The sequence below is a fragment of the Aspergillus welwitschiae genome (assembly GCF_003344945.1).
Source record: "Aspergillus welwitschiae strain CBS 139.54b unplaced genomic scaffold BDQ94scaffold_54, whole genome shotgun sequence".
Classification (NCBI taxonomy): domain Eukaryota; kingdom Fungi; phylum Ascomycota; class Eurotiomycetes; order Eurotiales; family Aspergillaceae; genus Aspergillus; species Aspergillus welwitschiae.
The window spans coordinates 137319-159114 of record NW_020798748.1 but is presented as its reverse complement, the minus strand read 5'-3'; the positions used below and the strand labels follow the sequence as shown (position 1 = coordinate 159114).

The following is a 21796-nucleotide window of genomic DNA, read 5'->3' as shown; positions in this document are numbered from 1 at the left end:
CTGGTCTTTAATAATTATTGTATCCTAATTGATTACATTAATAACATACTATAAGAAATCCTTATCTTTTATAACAGAAGAGGGAAGGCTCACCGTAGGCCTATCTATTCTATCATATTAGCATAATATAAAATATAAAAATAGTATATATGTTTATCAAAAATCTTAAAGGATCAAGAAAAAAGTATCCATAATAAGAAACTAAGAATTTATACATATTTTAGTAACAAATTATATTTCGTAAGATTTTGTTCTTTTCTAGCTTTAATTATAATTTTTTTTTTTTAGCTCTCTTGAGTTCTTAACCATTATTCGTCAAATATTCGAGAATTTTCATTGATTTATTCGCAGGTTATATTCTCATAATAAATCTCTAGCTAATACTGTTACTAGTTTCTAGAAGTAGATTATATCATCTGATGATATGACTGCTATGTAGTAATCATATAATAAGACAGGAGGCCGAGTCTCACAGCTCCCATATTTCCTATCTGCTAATAGCACGTGTTCGGTTCATGCTACCATGTAGATAAAAAGACCCTCAATAATTCACTTTACTTACAAATCATTGCCGAACAGCGATACATATACTACTAATTACTTTTCATCACAACTAATATTAGACCACTCATAACACTATCATAAGAATAAAAAAATATGAAGTACATATAAATACATGACAAAGCAATGAAATTATTATAAACAGTGTAAATCACATAAGCCTGCTCAAGGCATAGACATAGTCCAACCCCAGGCTATAACAGCACCCTCAGCTGGTCAAACATCCCAAAAGAATAACTCATATTAAAATCCATATCTCTATATTAGCAGGTGTAAGTCATAAATGATGTATCACGTCATCGATAACCATGGTCAAGTCCCATCAACTGGCCGTTTCGCCAGTAAGCCCCTATGACCCTTAGCCATGGTTCATGCAGGTCACCTTCGAATCACAGACATCTCGAAGTCTAGAAGAATATCACTGAGCCTTCTTGGGATCCTTCACTGCCTTGATTTCTCTTCTCCTCTTGATAGCCTCCGGGGAGTATTCAGTGTCCAGAAGGTAATCCCACCACCTGAAGCTGCTGGAATAGTTTCCTACAAACTTTTCGTGATGGAGATCATGGTGATCGGCGCCAGCCCAGAAAGGAAGGAAATGATGAAGACTCCATGGAAACTCATAGCCACTGTGCGCATCAATGGCCTGGAAAAGCCGCAGGACGATCCAGATGTACATCGTGAAGATATGCAGATCACCGGTTACTGCACACCACAGAATTGGGCAACCAACAGTACCAAATCCGAGAATCATGACTTCAATTGGAGAAGCATATTCAGCTGCCATACCAAAAGGTGCGGAATATTGATGATGGATCTTGTGGATGGCTTTATACAATGGCCCCCAATGGAGCGCACGGTGGGAAAAGTAATGCCACGTGTCTTCCAGGACAAAGAATATCGCTATCTGATAAGCCATAGTCCACAAAGAGGGAAAAGGTACAGAAGTAGACAGGCCAAAAAACTGGGCCATCGGATGGAAAAGCCTAGAGCTGTTAGTAACCCTATCACAACGGGCCATAGGAAGATCACGGGTTTCTCACCATATTTGTGGCAACTCCACGGTGAAGTGGCTGAGTAGCACAAACCTCGCGCAATCCCATTGCTCCCGTAAAGATGGTATTTTGTTCTGTAGCCCGGTTAGATCAATAGCAGGTAGGCTTGGGTAATCTGAGCCTCACGCTTTGAATCTTGTAGTTCTTGAACAGACCGAGAGTGTCTATAAAGATCCAAGGAAGGGAGCGTCCGAAATATACGATTTCGTGCATTACGAAAGACATTATTCCAGTTGCAAGAACGTCATTTTGCATCCAGGCATACCATGCTGTCCATAGTCTCTCGACCACGTTCAGATGAGTATTGTATTTGGAGATTTCTTCGAACTGGCCCCAGTATGATTCTGGCGTAGACAGCAGGGTGGTATTCCTATCTCCTGTAAGTACTCATATAGAGAAAGGACATTACATCGAAGGCTGCTCACATTGTACTAGGACGCAGGCTGGCTTTTGCCCTTAGCACTTTTCTTCTCAACTCTTCTTCGATAAACTATCGCTGTCAGAGGTGAAAAACGTAGATGACGAAAGTTTGAGAGCTTGAGAGAGTCGTTTTAATGCAATTGGCGTATGGCCAGTGTGATGGGCGTAAATGAAAGTAGTGCAGCGACAAATAGTTGCCGATGGATTGTTGCCTGTGAGAGGTTTGCTGGTATTTCAGGAACACCTGTGGAAGAACCGCGCGACCAAGGACAGCCGCTCCCGAGGTGGCGAGACCTTTCCCCCCTGGCCTTGGGCCTTTCTGGCACCACTGGCTAGCCGACTGGGACCGATATTAGTTAGCTCCACTTGCTTGGAAACTAGTGTGTGTTCCTTGGTAGATACGTTATTTCCGCTACTTATTATTATCTAATTATATTATTATTCTTACCCCTAGCAGCTAATTAAAGCGACCTTCTCACTGCATCGTACTGAATAGATACTGAGTGGACTAGCTTTAGACAGTACCTAGGTAGGTTAAGACATCAACCCTGTGCACTTTGTTCACAAGTATCTACATACTTCTTTTACCTGTAAAAGCCTACCCTTGTTGAGCCAATATGAATGGTACCGGAGATTCCAAACAGGGGTCAGTGGCTCACAATACTAAGCTATATTCAATGGTGTGAGGACTACAAAAGCGAAGGCCGTGCTGAGCATAGTGTAGTACGGAGTATATACATCACAGATATAATTCTATCATAGCCACTCCTGCGTTCGGTATACATTGTACTTCTGAGTAGATTTCCCCATATAACTACTCCTTTACGGGATGGTTTGGGCGGGAGGCGACGGATTTTCAGTCATCTGCATATGAATTTCCCTCTTAGTAGGGCTTATCTACTGCTTCAGATTTGACTTGCTATGAGTTAAATCGCCTTAAAGATAGATGTAGTAGCAATGTAGGTTATTCTCAAACACTAAGTTAGTTATGTGCACCATCTGACATACATGATTAACCCGTCTGGTCTGGGCTCGATGTTTGCATGATTTGCTTTGTGTGCATGACGCCATTCTTCTGAACCTGAACTAGGTTCTTGCTCGGTATCTCTTCAAGTTATTCTACATATATTTTTGTTGACCCTACCCTGCCGCCTGCTCCACCATTCGCAATGTATGCGATCAACAAGTAAGCAACGCAGTTATATTGCTAGCATAGGGAGTATTTGACATTCTCACAGCAGAGCGTACGGTCTGGATACACATTTTGATAAATTGTGGCGGCGAATAAACGATAATGCCCATCCGAAATCGCTAGAGTTCTACGAACATGCAAGTCAAGCGAACTACCCCATTGAGAATGTCGCAAAACTGGAGAAGTTTATGGACTCACTTTCCATGACATCCAAGTCTCAACCATTATTGCAGACGGAGAGGCTTTTAAAAATAATTGCCGAATACCCTGAGGATGTGGTCAATGGCGATTACACGTCCTCAGACGTGAAAGTATTCATGACACACGTCGTAGACACTTCTTGGCTCGTAGCTGCCAAGGCTGCAGTGCAGACTCTCGGGATTATACTGAATACACTATCGGATGATGTACTCTCCCTCAACGACGAGATGCTCTATTGGGACAGCGTTTTGGAATCCCCCTGGTCACTAGGGCTTTATATGATCCAGAATTCACCAGTGGTGCTTTGGAGCCGATTTCGAAAAGCCTGGCGCCATGCTAACTCTACGAACAACCGCCGGACGCCCGGCCAAACCGGTTGGATGAAATTCTACGAATCTGTTCGTCAGTGCATCCTTCCACAAAGGTTGCATTTTTGGCGGGGAAGGATGTTATCACCACTCTCAATAGCGAAGTCAGATGTACGACAGAAGCGGAAGACCCTGAGCTCATTGAAGGATATGAACGCTAGTAGCATCGGGATCCTCATAAGGAAGAGTTTCTCCCGCGAAGTGGGCGATAAATATTCAGGCGACGATAGCTATGGCATGTTTAATGAGAGCTGGCAGGTCAACGTTCTTGAGGGTGTGGCTTTGATGAAATTGCTCCTCGAAGATCCGGAAAAGGAAAGTGCCACATGGAATTACGAAGAGCACATAAACATGGCGATCAATCAAGAAGTCTCGTCGATGCGCATGCATTACTGCAGTGGTCTATCCTCTGAGGGTCCGAGATTCGTCATGAGCCAATTGGGCTATATACTTGAAAAGCTTCTACCGGCCTATGCTAAAGCTTCAGCCACAACAATCAACAACGCCGGTCGCCCTCATTACCTAGTACGTTTTTGGTTACCCTTAACCCTTGCACTATTTTCAACAAGTACATCACTGGAGCTTTTAAGGAATAAACGCCATGAGCTCTTGGAATGGGTTGCCAATTTCGGTTCAACCACGATCGAGTTTTGGAACAATTGGGTTGTAGACCCAATTCACAGGCTTATCGGAACTATAAGGCATGATGAAAAGAGTGAAATTGCACTGATGAGTAGAAACAGCTTGGAAGCCGATCGAGCGAGTCTGGAAAGGATGGTTGTGGACTTCATTCTTGATCGTTGTGAACCGAACAAAAATGATTATGATGCCTTTGATACTCATGTCATCACGGCTAAAGTTCGGGAAGGTGACTTGACACCAGTGCTGAAAGCATACGAAAATGACCTACGTAGTCCCTTTGTTGGGACCATTAAGGGTGATTTGGTGCGAGCACTTCTAATACAGATACAGAAGACTAAAGTAGATGTTGAGATTGCGATAGGGGGAATTGACGCTCTGTTGAAAAGCCAAGAGCTGGTTTTCGGGTAAGAATTCTGGCCAGGAATACCAGGGTAGGCATTGACTTTTCACAGGTTTATTGGACTAACCCCAGGCATAATGGTGTCATATGCGACTCTTCGTTGGCTTTACAGCTTGCTTGGCAGTCGAAGGGGCTTGCGAACGGGTAAGCAGCAGGACCAATTGAGGCATGCTTTGCGGTAAGTTTTGGCCTAGCTTAAAGGAACAATTCAATCCAGGCCTAATTATTGCTGTAGGGTTGTCCATCGGACTTTAACATCATCTGTCCCCACTTCTGGCGATACCCTCGCGTTTAGAGACTATGGTCTCCTCATATGCAATGCTGAAGTCCTACTTTCAAAGGCGCGGACCATACTGAAAGGCGCAGATCTCCGCTCATTTCAGGAAGACATTAATGAATTAGTCGAGCGAGATACAATTGACCGGCAACTCAAGGTTGTTGAAAGAATGGGTTGGGTATACTCAAGATGGATCTGATGCAATCCTGGATGCTCACTTACTGGGGCACCTTTCTGCATTGCATAAATTTTTCGGTGGATGATATGTTGCGTAGCTTTTGGCTCTGGCTGCTGACAATATATTCCCGACGAAATCTCCTGTATTATCTCTTACATTCTGCCTTAGACGTATTATTGAACAATAATAGAACATCCTGGTGGTGCAATTCACACCAAGCATATGTACAGATAAGCTCACTTCTAGGTCTATGGTCAATCCGAATTTAAGACCGCGTGAACTCTTGTGTCCAATGTTGTTGTTTCAATACTCGAGAGTGTGATCAAGGTCAAAGGGAAAGTGAATTGGGTGCAAAGGGGCATTAATTCTCAATCTTTATCAAGAAGTACTCTCATATCTATTGCTGTCCGCCATGTTTGAAACACCTGACTCGAGCCACAACATCGAAAATAGTTTAAAGAAGTATAGAAGCTGATAATTAGTACTTTTTATCTGTGGGGTGCGCTTGGGTAGACAGAACGATACTAGGCGATTACACAGGTGCCCGGGATACTACTCCGAACATGCACTCACTGTACGTGCATACTGCTGCTAGCTTCCTAATAATAAACCTCAAAGCAATTAGATCACAAAGGTAAGTCCGCGTTACTATTGTCTTCGATTGAGATTATCCCTCTGGCAACTTTCCGAAATCCAACGTGTCCAACGTCACCGATTCTTACTTCAACACAACGTCTCCGATACAACACCTGTCTTGTCCCGTCCCGTCCCCTGACCCCATTCTCCGGACCGGCTCCTGGTTCCGTGGAAGATCCTGAATCCAGCACCTGCCACTATTCGAAGACGAGCTTTCTTGCTGTCAATATTATTGACAGAGCCAAGCAGATAAACTCAGTGAAGTGAAGCTTTGGTTCCAGTCAATACCAAATTGTCGAGAAACCATAAGCGGGACCGGAAGGGATAGGAGAAAAGAGAGGGGGCACGCAAGTCCAACAGAGGGAGAGGGGAGAATAACGTCAGACCCAACTAAGACGATTATCGAGTAGGGGCCAGCACAACGCAGAACTTGAGTCACTATCACGGCTATTATCCCTCGCCCTCTGTTTACCTCGAGTCTGCAACAACAAAGATGGCTGGTACAAGGAACTACGACTTTCTGGTAAGTATTGACTAAACTCCCAAGAAACCATAAGCTAAATGTCGGTCTTTGTAGATCAAGTTACTACTTATTGGGGACTCTGGGGTGGGAAAGTCATGCTGTCTATTGCGATTCAGTGAAGACTCGTTCACTCCGTCGTTCATTACTACCATCGGAATCGACTTCAAAATACGTACCATCGAATTGGACGGTAAAAGAGTAAAGCTCCAGATATGGGATACAGCTGGGCAAGAGCGATTTAGAACTATCACTACTGCTTACTACAGAGGAGCCATGGGCATTCTTCTTGTATACGATGTCACTGATGAAAGATCATTCCAAAGTGAGAAACGCCTTCCTTAAACCCGAGGTGGGTCATAAGATAATTTGATGCTAATGCCCAATCACCTTAGACATTCGCACCTGGTTCTCAAATGTCGAACAACATGCGAGCGAAGGCGTTCACAAGATCCTTATTGGCAACAAATGTGATTGGGAAGAGAAGAGGGCTGTGTCAACCGAGCAAGGGCAGCAATTGGCTAATGAGCTGGGAATACCATTCCTTGAAGTATCGGCTAAGAACAACATCAACATCGAGAAAGCGTTTTATGATCTCGCATCCGACATCAAAAAAGGAATGGATACGTCGAAGTCTGAACAGGTCGGCTCTCAGGGCGTGAGCATAGACCAGCAAGGTTCCGGGTTGAATGGCAGCGCAGGTGGGAAGTGCTGTTGAATAGATAGTGCACCCTCATTTGGTCTTCGGGTTATATCTTTCCATCATGACTCTATGTCTTTGCGCGTTACAGGTTTGTGTCATGGCTTCAGTACATCATTACGTTCACGGTTCGAATAGATGCTGGGAAGCTAATTGGCTGATTCTGCTCCTATCCTATGTATGTTGATAATGATGGCAGGGGCTTATGGTTTTCGTGATTGCCTTTATCCTTCTTTCTGTTCTGTCTTGGGTTCTCATCCATTTACTGCGATCGAACTTTCCCAGGTGGCGTTATTCTGTTATATTCATAACTGTGCAAATGATATTAGGTATGGCCATAAACAGTCTTCTGGAAGTGCGGTATACATCACCCTCCAGAATCCCCTTATAAACATGAGGAAACATGGGGCATGTCCGTTTTTAAATGATCTTGGCAAGAGTTGAAGGCAGCCGGAGAGTCAACCCTGATGGTGATTGTATTACAAATCGAATATGTTGAGTAAGAAGAGCACCAAGGTATTTGAGCATCACCACACTAGGAGCGTTACCAAAAGCACTGGCAAATATAAAAAAATGGAGGAGGATCATACACTAACTTAGTCAAAGATAATTGTGCAACAAGCGACTTGGACAGGTAGAAGGAAGAACGCTTGGGAAATGTGTTAGTAACGTGCACTTTTTTGTGAGCTAGTCTGCTCTGTACGGTTCAAGCACATCTCACTCAGTAACTTGATATAGCACTGACATTGCCATTCTGCCATTGCACAGGAAAGAATTTACTATCTTGTGGTTGGAGACATGTGCGGCCGGTATAGTAGACCACGATCTATCTATTGTATCTTCTGCTCCTCTCCAAGTGGGGCTGTGTGGATATCCATCTGAGATGGCCCAATATTTGCAAACACATTATGGCGTACAGATTTTTGTCGTAACTCTGAATTCCCATCCTTTTCCTTTCCACTTCGTATTGATCAGTAAAGTTGATATCAGCAACTTGCATGAAAGAGCCTTCCACATCCTTGTATTGGTTTCCCGTTTTCAGATCTTCACATCTTTTTCAAACCGCTTTTCTCCAGTATTCGCACTTAGCAGCCAGCTTCTTACTAACGCCTTTCTCAGACTACCAAATTGTAAGTCAAGACAGTCAAGATCCTCAAACAAGTCAAATTTTATCGCTTCCGGTGTCTAGAATTTGCTTATAAATGGATCATTACGCAGGTCATGGTACTGTGAATAGCAGGCGTGCGCTGCTGCAGTAGTGGAAACGCGGGACATTAGGCGTCACTTTGGAGGGGCATTCAGCTACCGCTAAAAAATATGTCCGAGCCTCGAGCCTTCACAGTTCGACCGCTGTCAAAGCAAACCAGAAGTGATCATAGAGATGCCTTTCGTGTTTATCTCTCGTCCTCGTCCTTGGCATTTTTAAAACTCAGAGCTGGAGACGTGTGCAATATTAGTCTCGCCGGCGGACCATCGAAAACAGCAATAGCTTGGAACGCGACCGAGAATATCCAAAATACGGTTGTACAGACCTCGAGAACTCTTCAGGAATGCTATGGAATCAAAATTGGGGAGAAGATTACAATATGCAGGGTCGACGGACCCCTGAATAAGATCGACACAGTCTCCATTATAGAGTGTTCAGATAGTGATAGGATTGCAAAATACGGCGCGATTCCACCCTCTGACTTAATCCACTGGTCATGGTCTTTGGAGCTGCCTCTTCTGAAATGCGATGGCATTGCTGTTGGCCTAGTATTTGAGCTAGAGCTTAGGAGCCAACGCCGAAGCTTCAGAGTGGCAGATATCTCAAGTCAAGATGGAAGTACTACGTGTACTCTTTTCAGATTTGCTGAATCCAGTGAGATCATAATGGGCGAAGATCTTAAAAAACCTCTAGAGCGTGGAACTTCCAATATTCAAGTGCGACCTACTGGGCTCGGAGGGATGGACCGGCAAATTGAAAGTATCAATGAAAGTCTCGCTGACTTTAACCCTGGTCTGGTCAATCTAGTAATGCCTTCATTCTATGAACATAGTCGAGGCATTCTTCTTTACGGTCCCAAGGGAACAGGTAAGACAGCGCTTCTGGAACAGATTAAAGCAGCAGGATGGAGGCAAACATTCCATATTGGATCCTCAGCCTTTGGCCGCAATATCGGGGACGCCGAATCCAAGCTGCGCAACGTATTCCAAGAAGCGATGCGCTGTCAGCCCAGTGCAATCCTAATTGACCAGGTGGAGTTTATTGCGCCTAGACGGACATCGCTCGATAGCCAGTCGTTGGCATCGGTTCTATGCGAATGCATTGACGCTACAAAGAATGCATTCATTCTAATAGTCGCCGCAACCCGTCATCCGAATGATGTCGATGATGCCCTGAGGACCCCGCATCGACTGGCAACCGAAATTGAACTGCATATTCCGACAGCACATGATCGAGCCCAAATATTACGTGCCATATGTGGAGGCCCATCCCCGGCATTGAGTGATACCCTCATAGACATGATAGCGGAGAAAACACACGGTTACGTTGGTGCCGATCTTTTCGCTTTGCTTCAGTTAATTAGTCGCAAGGCACGGCAAAGACAGATGTCGGAATTTGAGCTTCGTGTTAGCGACGAACGCACACCTTCCGATAATGCTGTTGAAGGTCCGATTACTCAGGAACCAGGTACAGCTATACATATCAAGGAAGTTGATGTCTTATCAGCTTTACAGGAAACTCGGCCTACTGCTATGCGGGAAGTGTTTCTGGAGACGCCCAAGGTCAGGTGGTCGGACATTGGTGGACAGCACGAAATTAAGAGACGTCTACAGAAAGCAGTGGAGCGTCCATTGAAGGTAAGCGCGCACCTTCGGACTATGTTATTTCGGTTCTGACAAGACCAAGCATCCTGAGCGAATGAGGAGGCTTAATTTGACCAGCAAGAAAGGTGTACTTCTTTACGGGCCACCTGGGTGCTCTAAGACGCTGACAGTGAAAGCACTGGCCACGGAGGCAGGGCTTAACTTCCTGGCAGTCAAGGGAGCCGAGATTCTGAGCATGTACGTCGGAGAATCTGAGCGAGCATTACGAGAAATCTTTCGAAAAGCTCGCTCTGCAAGGCCGAGCATCATATTCTTCGATGAAATAGATGCTATCGCCTCTAAACGTGGCACTTCATCACAAGGCGGAGTCAATGTTCTTACAACCCTTCTCAATGAAATGGACGGCATCGAGGAGCTTAAAAGTGTCCTAGTTATCGCCGCCACGAACAAGCCTGAAGTGATAGACCCGGCGTTGATGCGCCCCGGTCGACTGGACAATATACTTTACATAGGACCTCCCGACTACGAGGCGCGGAAGGAGATTTTGGACATATGGTTCCGCAAATCTGTCATTAACCCGGAAGTTGAGGTGGATGTGTTGGCCATGAAGACTGACGGGTATTCGGGGGCTGAGATCGTGAGCATATGTGAGACAGCCGGTGATGCTGCTTTGGATGCGGAAGAGGAGACTGGCCAAGCACAAGATATCCGATGGGAACATTTCGAGTATGCGCTCAAGCAGGTGAAAAGACAGATAACGGCTGCTGTTGTTGAGGCGTACGAACAGTGGGGTGACTCTGTTGACATATGAGCACAGCTTTTTTTATGTAGATACTATATAGCGATGCGATCATTCCGATTCGGAAGTACTAGACCACTTTTCACGGAGCCGCTGTTGTTCAACCGGCTACTTTGAAGGTTGCTTCCGCAGAGTTTTGTTCACACTGTGGGGCCTCTTTTGCTTGAACAAAAGAAAAGCAAATAAGAAGAAATGAAAAAGAAAGCAAAGAAAAAGGAGAATAATGTTTTAGCTTTGGTTCTTGATGTGCAGGGGGCTAGGATAACAAACATTGGACCCGCCAGCGTATCGGAGGAGGCACCCTACCTGGCGCTGACCCTCATACATGACACAAAAGGCTGTCAATACCATCTACTCTGCAACTTTTGATCCGTCTTGGGCAACCCCACTCACTATCAGACCTCCCATGCGTCTCGCTCCCTTGGGATTTCGCTTATCCAGTCTTAATTCTTGCTACAATCAATTCAGCTTGCCCCTGGTTGATTTATAGGAAGCTTCCTCCACCAAGTGGATCTTGTAGGATGCCAGAAAGATACACTCGGGGTCGCTCTCGTGCCCGTTTGCCATCCTATTCGGAATTTGATCGGGCCCCGTCCTTGCAGCGTTCTTTGTCTCCTCACTCAGAATCAAGATTCAACACTACACCTCGAACTCGTTCTGTGGAGCGTGGCGCTGTCCGTCGCAATGCTCACCGTTCCAGAAGCTGGTCGCGATCATCGTCGCACAACCAAGCACCATCCCGTAGTCGAAGCCGAAGTGAAACTCCCAGACGTTACAGGAAAAAAGACTACAGCCGGACTCCGAGTCCCTCTGCCGATGCTTCAAGAAGCTCAAAGGTCGGTTGAGCTCCCATTGAACCAGGTTTTAATGCTGAAACTAATGGAAATCAAAGATAGTTATCGAAAAGTTGACTAAAAATGTCACCGAATCACATCTCCGGGAGATATTCGGTGGTTTTGGCGACATACAAAGTCTTGATCTCCCTATGAATAAAGCTTGTAAACTCTCTAGACTTATGCTCTCCTAGGTGCCTAGGCTGACGCCTCACTAGTCATGACAAACAGGGGCACCGCATACATACTTTACCACGATCCTGCGGATGCAGAGGCGGCCATCGCGCATATGCACGAGGCTCAGCTAGATGGTGCCATGCTGAACGTGTCGATTGTTCTTCCTAGGAGAGCCTTCTCTCGCTCACCACCACCAGTTCAACATAGCAGAGGAAGCTTTGGCCGTCCAGGACACGGCCGCGGACCTCCGTCGGATAGTCGCGCTCCAAGGTCGCCGCCACCCGCTAGGAGGTATCGCCGTTCTCGGCATATGGAAAGGCATGACATCTATAGGCCTCGCTCTCTGTCGCGCTCCAGGTCGCCACGCCGTTCTCGATCCCTTTCTTCCAAGTCTCTCTCAAACTCCCCACCGCCAAGACGGACACATTCGCGTATGGACAGCTCTCAGCGTCGCCGTCGCCGTAGCCCGAGCTACAGCAGCTATGGCTATAGCAGTCGCAGTGATAGGGACCGGAGTATGAGTCCAAGAAGAGACCATCATTGACCCAGTCTTCCTTCAAAGATATTGTCTTTGTGTCATTTGAAAGTCTCGAGAAGATATCGCATCAAAGCTACTGTTCTTGGCGCTGCTCAACTACCTGGGACTGGTATGAGTGATTCTGGGGTGCAGGCCAATGGGCTTCTACACATGAATCAAATTGAAGTATTTCCGTATAACTATTAATGCAAAGATACGTAATCACGGGAGGAACTTAGGCAACCCAAGTCGTCTCCATCCCAGGTCCAGCAATCATGGACCACCCAGAACCAGGGCCAGTGTCTTAAAAGGACCTCTAGAAAAAGGCGCACCAGCCAATATACATAGCAGCTAGATTCCTTACATCCGTTGCTTGTACAATTAGTTCATCTACGTGACCGTCCACCGAAAGTGGGACGGATTCACCGGGTAGAAGGCCGCGAAGTTTGTTGCGGACATTCTCTAGAACACCGGCAGGTGTCTCTGGTGCATTGACATGTGTACGTCGCTTCTGTCTATCAGCAACGCGGGTCTTCTACATTCTGGGTGGTGGTGGTGCCTACCTTCTTCCCAATGAAATCCGTGGTAGGGTCATGCAGAAACGTCTCCAGAACTGTCATGAGTGCGTCTTCGTTATGGCGAAGTAGTCCAAGACTTATTTCACATGTCTTGCGGAACGGGCCTATCAATGGGAATTAGCTAATGGACATTTCATAGATTGATTAGATCGAACCATTGTATCCATAGACACCGAACGCATCAACCATGTTTTGGGTCAGACGAAATGGGACCAGTTCAGGTATATCAAATGTTAATCCCTACTTATGTCAGCCTAGAAGATGATGAAAGGCAGGCTAGTTCTGGGCCTTGGGTGCCTAACCTTGTCAAAAAGACAATTGAAATCAACATGTAAAACACCCCCTGTACCTTCCTCGAACAATATGTTTTCACCATGTCGATCACCTAACCTGCAGAAAATGAGATGAAAGGAAAACAGTAAAGGGTGAACTAACGAACCCTAGGACATGTCCAACCATGGACATAACAGCACAGGATCGAGTATAACGAATTCTGGCGGCAAACCACGATCCTGCTTCAGGAAACATTTCAATGAACCATTCGTACAGAACTGGAGGAAACCTGCAACGAGGTCAGTTCTGGAATGGAGCTCACGAGAATGTGTGTTTGGAAAACTTACTTTGCCAAGATTCTGGTTGTAAAAAGATGGAGTTTTGAGTTATCGGAGCATGCTTCGTTGAGGTCGTGTCTGATCTCATTATACTGTAGTAGAATTAGTTCAGTAGCTGTATGGCTATCCTTAAGTTGAAAAGCTTACGTTTGGTGCGATGCCCCTCTCTCTTAAGAGCTTGATAACAATGTCCCTCAAAGCCCGAAGGTTGTCAACCCATTCGATTAGCCCGCATTCTTCGTTCAGCGGTGTCACAGCGTATGTTTTGATATCTACCACAGTGATCTCTTGGTCAGAAGGTAGCGGAACAAAGAGCAAATGACAGACGTTTGACTACTTACACATCCGGCGTTTGCTCGATTCCACATCCTTCTTGAAGAGCCGATTGATCATATTATTGAATTCCATGAGCCGTTGATCTTTGCGCAGGTCATCCTTGGGTTTGCACAGAATATTGTACATCTTTCCATCTGAGCCCCGAATTCCTATTCTTCGTGGCTTCTGGAGAGAATTCAAAACCTGCACATCGTCCATTATGGCTAATACGAGTCAGTGAGGTTTCTGTAGAAGCCAATCAAGGAGCGTTACCTTCAATGGTCGTCGGATCCCTAGGGAAGGCCCTGAAACCTTTCAAATATTCAGGTTTATGGCTTGCTGGTAGCGTCGGTGTTAACATTGCCTGGAACGGCACCACAAGCCTACAAGGTGCTACTTTGTGACTAAATTTCAAATCACGAAGACTGACTCTAGCGACTTTGTCTTCGATGCGAGCTATACACAGCCTTAGCATTTCCTCTGAAAACTTTTGTCCTTGATTTATCATGCCACGCATATCCGACAATGGCTGATTCTTCAGTTTCTTGTTTACTTCCTGCTGTGGATTAGAGCTTGAACCATGATATGATGCAGATTTCTTTCCTTGACCTACCGTAATTTTCTGCAGGCAGCTTATTCCTCTGGATGCCCGGTCTTTGGAAGAGGACTTTACCACTGCGAGGACAGTCCATAGCCCTTGCTGGGGAAATGAGTTAACCGCCCGGGCTACGATCTTGGTTAATAAGTCGTATACCGTCGTATTCGGGTGACATATCCTAGCAACGACTTGAGGGAGAATCGTGAAGAGCTGTCTCTAGTTAGCAAGTTTTATATGATATCTGAACTTCTAACCAACCAGCGCAGCCGGAATTCTGTTCACGTATTTCCTGAGTTGTGTATGCATATCATCAAGGCTTTTTTTTCGCTGATTCAGAGTGTGCTTTTGAAAATCTCTTTAAAAACGCCCGGATTATCACGGTTAGTACGTAAATCGAATCGAAAGGGGACGGGAGCTAGAATGTTTAGAGCTCGAAGAAAACCAATCCTTACTCACTCGTTGTCTCCTCTCTTTGGATCAAACGGCTGGTCGACAGTAGATGCATGTTCTAGCCAGAGTGTCAAGATTTTGGGCAAGGACTGAAATACGTATTTGTTTCCATGGGCCAATGATCGGAGATAGTTGTCAACGACTAGTTTTGAGGCCTCGCCACTCAAGCTGTATAAATATGAGCCATTGCAAATTCTGTTTGTTATGGATAGGAAGACCGACTAAATCTGTGCTTCTCTCCCCAGTGGCTTTGCTTTCTCCAAATCCAGAATTTTGTTGTAGTGCTTGCCTAGGTAGTAATGGGCCTTTTCCCACCTAAGAACCAGTTAGCTTCGACTTCAAAACACTTGCCGTACCTTTCTGGGACACGGAGGCTACCTAGGGTGAAGCTTTATAGCTTCCCTGTATCTCTGGACAATAGCATCTGACTGTGTTTGCCCTGCCCTGTCTGTCCATTTGGCCAGGAGCAGATGTGCCTATATTTTATGATTGAGTTAGAGCATGTCAGTAGCCTATGGATGGTGACGTACTCGAGCCAAGAGCATGTTTTGATGTTCACCATTGTTTGTAATTAGTGATGAGGTGCGTTCTTGAGATGAGGTTGTCTCTGATGAAAACTCATTAGCAGCGATTGCGCCTTCCAGTGTTTGTATTGCCTTTCGGTGATGACCATCTTTCCAGAGCAGTCGTGCATGCTCAATAGTGGCAGATCTATCATTCAAACGAGCCGCATGGAGCATCGATTGGTATGCTTGATTGGTAAAGTTGCTTTTGCGCGACAAACGTGCACTGGTTAGCCAAGCAGCGGCTATGTCAGAATCGGTAAATTCGTTTCTTACGGCTTTATCAGCATATAAATTCAATAGGTTTATAGAAAAAGAAGAAGAAGAAAAAAAAAAAAAAAGGAGGAGCGACATACGTTAGCTCCATGGTGGCCCTTCTAAGACCTAGGAGGTATTGCTTATCAGAGATGTAGCCCCCAAGGATATCCAAACGTCGATCCAGTATATCAGGTAGCTTTGAACGTGAGTCACTGCTTCCACAGTCCTTAATTTTAGCGCGAGCTATGGACTCCACCTCGTGTAGAGTGTGTAGCTTGAGAATGCTATCATGGCATGACTGCAATGATACCACGGAGTTAGCTGTTAGGGACTTGGCCACACTCAGTCGTAAGGCCTCCATATGTTCCCAAAATTCCGTATACTTGCCGTGCCGGAAAGCATTGAGAGCCAATCCGATCTCAATATTGAATTCGCCTCTACCCAACTGCGAGAGCTGCTGGAGATACTCATTTAGCTTTCCCCAATTACTTGTGATCCAGGTCGCTTCTACTGCGAAAGGCAGAAACTTTCTAGATGAACTATTTGCTTTCAAGATCTCGAACCGCGTGAGAATGGCATCTGAGAATATGTCAGCAGGCCGGCTAGACTGGTCTTGATTAGGGCGATACCTTGTTGTCCAGATTCCTTAAGACATGCGAGTAAATTCCATTGCGCCTCGCTATTATTTGGTTCTTTCTCAAGTTGCAACTCATACCAGCTTTGCGCGGTAGCCCACCTACCCGCCTTTCGATGCTCAAGTACCTGCTGATCGATGTTTAACACGTGCAGATGGCTTGAGATTCCCTCGATACCGTCTGGTTCATCTATTCGACTGTAGATATCTTGTAATCGCTGGTATAGAGGTTCGACGACGGCGCCTCCTTGCTTAGAATGCTGGTTTTTCCACTGTCTGATGTACTGCTCCCAATGGAACAGAGCCCGTGAGAACGATTTGCACTCAACAGCCCTCTTGGAGATGACTTCCGGAGGTATTGAGCTCAGAAGTATCTCCACAGCCTTGGCTTGCGAATAGTAGGTGTCTAACAGAGCATCGCGAGATGCTCCCTTGTGGGCACGATTTGAAGGATGGCTGTGGTTTCTGAGGCCATTGATCTGTTTCTTTTTGCCCTGTAGCCACCTTGAAAGGTAGTCGAGGACCTCGAAAATGCTCTAAGTCGAACAGTGAGAGAAAATTCAATGAGCCCGTGTGAACGAATGGAGAGACGATACTCACCTGACTACACAATATGATGTTTTCATATACATAGTCGTGTGTGTCTGGTAATGGGTGTGACAGGACATTCACTAGTTCGCAGCGTAGATCTTCTTTCTCTTTTGCACTCCCAGAAACCGTTCGATTAAGCACCGCGAATGGCAACAAAAAAGATGCTATTGAGATGTCTTGGCCTTTCACAATGCGGCTGCAAACACTAAATACTAATTTCGCATTGTCACCGTTTCCGGCTTGCAATAGATCTTGCACAAAGCTTCGTAGCCAGTTGCCATGTGTCAGCCCAGCTGTGAACAAGGGATAGCTGCAGTTAGTGTTGAGAGTCCCAATGGTAACTGTATACTTTGAGGTAAGAAAAGGAGCTAGAATGTTGCGAACAGTTTCAGGTAGCTCTAGCCAGCGTTGATATTTCTCATCGGCTCGGAAGTCGCGCGATCGATTGGCCACAGCTGAATCGAGACCGCAGAACCTGAGTAGATTCTGCATCGCATATGCAAGGAATCCTTGAGCCCTAGTATTTGAAGCTGACAGGAACGTCTCGACTAGAACGTTTTGAAGGAAGAAAAGTATGAAGTCAAAGGTCTCTTCCATGCTGTCGAAGTTGGACAAAACCAGCATCACTTTCTTTTCTTTGACCGTGTCCACTCGGTTAGGGTCAAGACAGCCGATCAAGCCTAGGCATTCAGCTGATAGCTTGGTTATAACATCCGAGCTAGTGTTGAATTTCACACAACAATCAAGCAATGACCGTGCTAACTGTGCAACAACTGGATCTGGAATCTCACTGAGAACAGACCTATGAATGAACTCTTCATTCTGGGAGAGATAAGGAACTAGCTCACGCAAGGATTGCTCAACAACTGTTGCAGTATCGCTTTGACAACGACGAATGAATGCGAGGAAATGGCTTCGTACATCCATCGTCTCTTTCATGCTATTCAGCGTGGCTTCATGCTTGTAAAGTATCGGAATTGAAGCCAGTGAGGGCATGGTGTTGAAAATATCGCGTACCAACTCATAGTGTGACTGCATGATGTATTCAACGAGTTCGCACGCTTGTTTCCTTGTATCTTCGTGGAACATGTCCCAGTATCTGATTACAATTGATAGTGTCTGATCGATGAGAGGCTCAACTTCCTCTTCTTGTAGGGAACTGATCAGTACTCTCCAGACGATAAAAGCGTTGTTACAGAGCTCCTGAATCTCAAGAGCGGCTCGTAAACATGCGCATATCTATCTCACTTTAGCCTACTTTTGGATCAGAACATATGAGCTTAGTTATGCACGAACCTGTGGTAAGGCGCTACTGATATGACCGCGAGCAACCTTTATCATCTCTCCAATCGCTGCAATGTTCCTTTTTTTCTCAATCAGAGGTTGTCTGATTTGGAAGTCATTCACAGCATGTGCGAATTGTGTGATTATTCCGAGAACATGCTCCTCAACGAAGTACCCTATCAAATTCGCTCGTCTTGGTGTGGGACCTGACTTTCGTGGAACAAGGATGGCTAAATGGTGAAGTGCCCGGAGAAACTACAATTGCTTCATGTCAGCATCGATCGCCCTGTGGCATTGCTAATGACTTACCCTCTTGCCTTTATCCTCCCCTAAATCGCCAAGTCCTTTGAGTAGGTCACAGGCAATCAATATTGGCTCAATCCTCAAAAGCTCAGCCAAAGTACGGCCCCTAAAGGCAGAATCAACCTCCGATAAAGCGGACATGACAGATTCTTCCAGATTCGGCGATGGTTGGCTCAGCAGAAAAGCGAGTATGGATGCGAGATTGTTCTTCTCTGAGCAGATATCGAATGGTGTCTTGGCGTCCTTGTACGTTGCCCCGACTCTAATGATCACATCGCGCTTCCGGGTAAGCACCAGATATGGAAGGACATAGGTCTCAGTCAATCTAAGAAAGTCATCCACTTTCATACCCAGGAGGTCGCAGAGCTGTTCTGCCATGTAGGGACGAGACTGAAAATTTCTCACGACGGTTACCGACAAGGTCCTCCAAAAAGGCCGAAACAAGGCGGCCGGAGTGACAGAAAGATGCTGTGCAAGCCCTGCGAGCTAAGTTCTGTCAGATAATGATCTAATGTAGTCACATGCGGAAGACAGCATATGATCACAATGTCAGGCTTCACACATACTTCGGTATAAGCCACCGCGCCTATAAACGGGTTCGAGTGTCCAAGGTACTCTACCAGACGAAGGAGTATGATATTCATCTCTTCGTCATTGGAGAATCTATAGATATGAGATATCTCAGCCAATACACACAACTACTTGGAGTAGGATCAAACTCACTGCGCCAAATGACATAGAGTAAGGATGCAGGTCTCATGTAATGGCGTCTCCTGTTTCTGAGAGAGATTCTGCAACCAGTCCAGAATGACAATGAAATTACTTCGTCGAGTTTCGTGGTCAAGATTTCTACGAACGAAGGAGGTTATTGAATGTCTGATGGTTGTCAGCACTTCGAAGTTACAACAGATCCCTGATGAAAGATACCCTGTAGAAAGACGTAGCTCTCGGACAGAACTTCTGAGAGAATTCAAGCAAAATTCCCCGAAAACAGAAGATGTTAGCTGCATATGAGCTGACTCGGAAGTATGCATCAACGTTCTTCTTAATGCAACTGTCGCAGCTATTCTCAGGTTCGCAGTCCGTGAAAGATTCGAAATGATGTGATCCAGGATCTGGCATAGTTCATCGCTCTTGACAGTTTGCGAGTTGCTTTCTGATTTGAGGTCACGACATTTGGGGTCACAGATCCTACAGGTGAAACTGTCCTCTGAATCAACATTTTTGATATCCGTCAGGTTTCCGGACAATGCACAGGGTATAGTGCACAAAACACATAAGAGTCTTAGTTTGTCCTGCTCAGATAGACCAATGTATGACGTTCTTTGCGTTATCAGTCAACAATTGAATTCATGGGGACAATGCATGTCAACTTACGCAACCGCACAGCTCAGATCTCCCAGGGTCCCACTCTGGTCACAGCGGAGTAGCTTAAGTGACTTGGCTATAAGCCTCTGTGCCACGTTTCGGCTTTCTCTGTCGGCATCCAGACGCGGGAGACAGCGGCGTTTGGCCATCTGGACGGCTCCAACACGACTACTGGAAGAGTGGCCAGAACCCGGGAATCCGTGAACAGCTGCCAATTCCGGTATGTTCCCACTGCAGAAAGCTGCCTCTGCATCTTTTGCATCGAGAGAATTGTAAACTATGGGACAATGTACGAGGGAACTCTCGATCGCAGCCTAGTTTTGAGGTTAACTAGACGATGGTTATAGTGAGGTCCATATAGATTGATATACCTGAAGACAAGTATCAAATGAATTGAACAATGCGAGCTTACTCTTAACAGGCAATATAGTAGCCCTCATTGATCGCATTATGTCCTTTTCGGATGTGAAAGCATTAGTGAAGCTGTCAATGGCCTGGCTTAGGCTTAGTTGGAGATCAGAAGCCTGATTCAAGATTTCTAGGGCCAATGTCTCTGCGAATATATGGAGGAAAATGCATGCTAGCCTTTGTTTCGGTGACGTATATGGGACATGGTCGCAGAATCTCTTTATGAACCTCAGAAACCGTGAAAAGGTCGGGATTTGGCTTGTAACGTCCTTAACATCTGACTTGCAGTGCCAAAGCACGGTGAGCTTCCACAAACGCCGATATCCATTAGAGAGCCACGCCAAATTCTGTCGTTTGGATGGGATATTGTAAGAAACGTAAGCATTAATTGCAGAGATGAGCAAATTAAGGCATAAATGGACTGCTTGAGCACAGCTCTCAAGTCTGATCAATTTCTTGAAAGATGCACAGCGCAGGCCAAGTCTGTCCAGATCCAAAGTACAGAGCTGCTTCGGATTTACTACAGAGGAGCTGGCCACATGGGTAAGCCGAGCTCGAGACTGATAGGCCTCAAGAGCACTGAGGAGTTCTGGAGAGATCAGTACAGGACTCAGTTGTAGCCGAGGGATTTCACAAACCAGTAGTGCAAGACTGAATCAAAGCAGTTATACCAACAAACGAAGACCATAGCCTCGTATTATTATGTGGGGCATTGAATATACTTGCGAGGATGCCACCGATTCTATCTTCAACAGGCTCACTGTCCCAGGTAGAGAATAAATGGACTAGCCAGACGACTAAACACGAGTACAAGGGCGCCGCTGCATCCTTTCCCAGAAGTTCTGGCTCCGGCATCTCCAAAAGCGCTAATGGGGCTTTGTCAACAGCATTTTGGACGATGTCCAAGCAGTCCAGGAGTTGACCTTGCAATTCCGACCTATCGTCTCTGATACAAGGCTCTAAACCTGCTTTCAACACGATGCAAATCAGTTTCTTAACGTCAGTGATACTATCATTAAGCTGGAGATGACTATATTTCCCCTCGAGCAACTCATGGCGGAGCTGCGAAAATGCCTCTTTAGTCAGACCAGGCGTTCCATCACCCTGTGATGAAAGGTGTGGTACAAGGTTGGCTGCGAGTGTAGAGGAGACTGGCTCCGCAGGATTCCAATCTGCAATCCCAGGAATTGGTAGACGAGACTCCTTGCGCTTATTAGTTGCCATTGGCGATGCCTTTATACATGGTCCTTATTTTGTCCCAGGCCTCGTCGCGCGAAGGTGGTGATCAGACCGGCTTAAGGTCTTCGGAAAGTAATACTCATGTATAATTCAGTGACGCGTAGTACGGTGTAAGTACATGTATGTCTTCCCCACAGCGCAGCCACTCAGGTGTTAAGGTTTCCTAAAAGTACGAGACAATGTGGGTCAAAACATGAAACGTGCTTATCAAATTGGTTATCAAAGTGAATACCCTCAAGTACTAAGTGACATGTTATGTGCACGGTTGCAGAACAGTAATCGTATATGGAGTACTTAGGAAGCGGTCGGGTG

General features: G+C 45.7%; 6 protein-coding genes across 6 annotated transcripts; 4 read left to right on the top strand and 2 right to left on the bottom strand.

Annotated features, from left to right (window-relative positions):
• Nucleotides 1–979: 979 nt before the first annotated feature.
• Nucleotides 980–2818, bottom strand: BDQ94DRAFT_163419 (sterol desaturase family protein; the record flags this gene model as incomplete). The annotated part of the gene is made up of 4 exons (XM_026769734.1): nucleotides 980–1544; nucleotides 1602–1687; nucleotides 1740–1983; nucleotides 2772–2818. The coding sequence occupies 4 exons, from the start codon at nucleotides 2816–2818 to the stop codon at nucleotides 980–982; spliced, it is 942 nt and encodes a 313-aa protein (XP_026620748.1).
• Nucleotides 2819–3140: 322 nt separating this feature from the next.
• On the top strand, nucleotides 3141–5510 carry BDQ94DRAFT_153453 (NCA2 family protein). The gene is made up of 4 exons (XM_026768146.1): nucleotides 3141–3219; nucleotides 3272–4840; nucleotides 4889–5014; nucleotides 5072–5510. Exons 1-4 carry the CDS (start codon nucleotides 3203–3205, stop codon nucleotides 5310–5312), a joined length of 1953 nt encoding a protein of 650 aa, XP_026620747.1. The 5' UTR covers nucleotides 3141–3202; the 3' UTR covers nucleotides 5313–5510.
• A 665-nt stretch (nucleotides 5511–6175) lies between these two features.
• srgA (Rab family GTPase srgA) lies at nucleotides 6176–7246 on the top strand. The gene is made up of 3 exons (XM_026763557.1): nucleotides 6176–6450; nucleotides 6505–6772; nucleotides 6843–7246. Exons 1-3 carry the CDS (start codon nucleotides 6421–6423, stop codon nucleotides 7163–7165), a joined length of 621 nt encoding a protein of 206 aa, XP_026620746.1. The 5' UTR covers nucleotides 6176–6420; the 3' UTR covers nucleotides 7166–7246.
• A 1060-nt stretch (nucleotides 7247–8306) lies between these two features.
• On the top strand, nucleotides 8307–11024 carry BDQ94DRAFT_110550 (putative AAA family ATPase). Its single transcript, XM_026763558.1, has 2 exons — nucleotides 8307–9991; nucleotides 10041–11024. The coding sequence occupies exons 1-2, from the start codon at nucleotides 8465–8467 to the stop codon at nucleotides 10767–10769; spliced, it is 2256 nt and encodes a 751-aa protein (XP_026620745.1). The 5' UTR covers nucleotides 8307–8464; the 3' UTR covers nucleotides 10770–11024.
• Nucleotides 11025–11120: 96 nt separating this feature from the next.
• On the top strand, nucleotides 11121–12480 carry BDQ94DRAFT_153445 (RNA-binding protein with serine-rich domain 1). The gene is made up of 3 exons (XM_026768145.1): nucleotides 11121–11593; nucleotides 11650–11755; nucleotides 11809–12480. Exons 1-3 carry the CDS (start codon nucleotides 11279–11281, stop codon nucleotides 12309–12311), a joined length of 924 nt encoding a protein of 307 aa, XP_026620744.1. The 5' UTR covers nucleotides 11121–11278; the 3' UTR covers nucleotides 12312–12480.
• On the bottom strand, nucleotides 12481–21718 carry atrA (protein kinase MEC1). The gene is made up of 26 exons (XM_026768144.1): nucleotides 20884–21718; nucleotides 20209–20834; nucleotides 19847–20151; nucleotides 19397–19792; nucleotides 19193–19345; nucleotides 19036–19132; nucleotides 18476–18955; nucleotides 18179–18421; nucleotides 16892–18121; nucleotides 16287–16827; nucleotides 15756–16236; nucleotides 15367–15670; nucleotides 15215–15312; nucleotides 15059–15151; nucleotides 14843–15004; nucleotides 14645–14741; nucleotides 14402–14596; nucleotides 14062–14344; nucleotides 13815–14012; nucleotides 13621–13745; nucleotides 13483–13565; nucleotides 13302–13424; nucleotides 13165–13252; nucleotides 13018–13102; nucleotides 12848–12966; nucleotides 12481–12792 (listed from the first exon to the last, which is right to left on the bottom strand). The coding sequence occupies exons 1-26, from the start codon at nucleotides 21467–21469 to the stop codon at nucleotides 12601–12603; spliced, it is 7383 nt and encodes a 2460-aa protein (XP_026620743.1). The 5' UTR covers nucleotides 21470–21718; the 3' UTR covers nucleotides 12481–12600.
• Between the last annotated feature and the right edge of the window lie 78 nt (nucleotides 21719–21796).

Excerpts from the sequence above, each read along its gene's own strand:
- srgA (XM_026763557.1), top strand. The coding sequence starts at position 6,421 with ATGGCTGGTACAAGGAACTACGACTTTCTG. Across the intron at positions 6,451-6,504 it reads CAAGGAACTACGACTTTCTG|ATCAAGTTACTACTTATTGG; the intron begins GTAAGTATTGAC and ends CGGTCTTTGTAG. Across the intron at positions 6,773-6,842 it reads TGATGAAAGATCATTCCAAA|ACATTCGCACCTGGTTCTCA; the intron begins GTGAGAAACGCC and ends CAATCACCTTAG.
- atrA (XM_026768144.1), bottom strand. The coding sequence starts at position 21,469 with ATGGCAACTAATAAGCGCAAGGAGTCTCGTCTACCAATTCCTGGGATT. Across the intron at positions 16,828-16,891 it reads ACATCATATTGTGTAGTCAG|AGCATTTTCGAGGTCCTCGA; the intron begins GTGAGTATCGTC and ends TGTTCGACTTAG. Across the intron at positions 13,425-13,482 it reads ACAACCAGAATCTTGGCAAA|GTTTCCTCCAGTTCTGTACG; the intron begins GTAAGTTTTCCA and ends ACCTCGTTGCAG.
- BDQ94DRAFT_153445 (XM_026768145.1), top strand. The coding sequence starts at position 11,279 with ATGCCAGAAAGATACACTCGGGGTCGCTCTCGTGCCCGTTTGCCATCC. Across the intron at positions 11,594-11,649 it reads ATGCTTCAAGAAGCTCAAAG|ATAGTTATCGAAAAGTTGAC; the intron begins GTCGGTTGAGCT and ends TGGAAATCAAAG. Across the intron at positions 11,756-11,808 it reads TCTCCCTATGAATAAAGCTT|TCATGACAAACAGGGGCACC; the intron begins GTAAACTCTCTA and ends ACGCCTCACTAG.
- BDQ94DRAFT_153453 (XM_026768146.1), top strand. Across the intron at positions 4,841-4,888 it reads AGCCAAGAGCTGGTTTTCGG|GTTTATTGGACTAACCCCAG; the intron begins GTAAGAATTCTG and ends GACTTTTCACAG. Across the intron at positions 5,015-5,071 it reads CAATTGAGGCATGCTTTGCG|GGTTGTCCATCGGACTTTAA; the intron begins GTAAGTTTTGGC and ends TTATTGCTGTAG.
- BDQ94DRAFT_110550 (XM_026763558.1), top strand. The coding sequence starts at position 8,465 with ATGTCCGAGCCTCGAGCCTTCACAGTTCGACCGCTGTCAAAGCAAACC. Across the intron at positions 9,992-10,040 it reads CAGTGGAGCGTCCATTGAAG|CATCCTGAGCGAATGAGGAG; the intron begins GTAAGCGCGCAC and ends GACAAGACCAAG.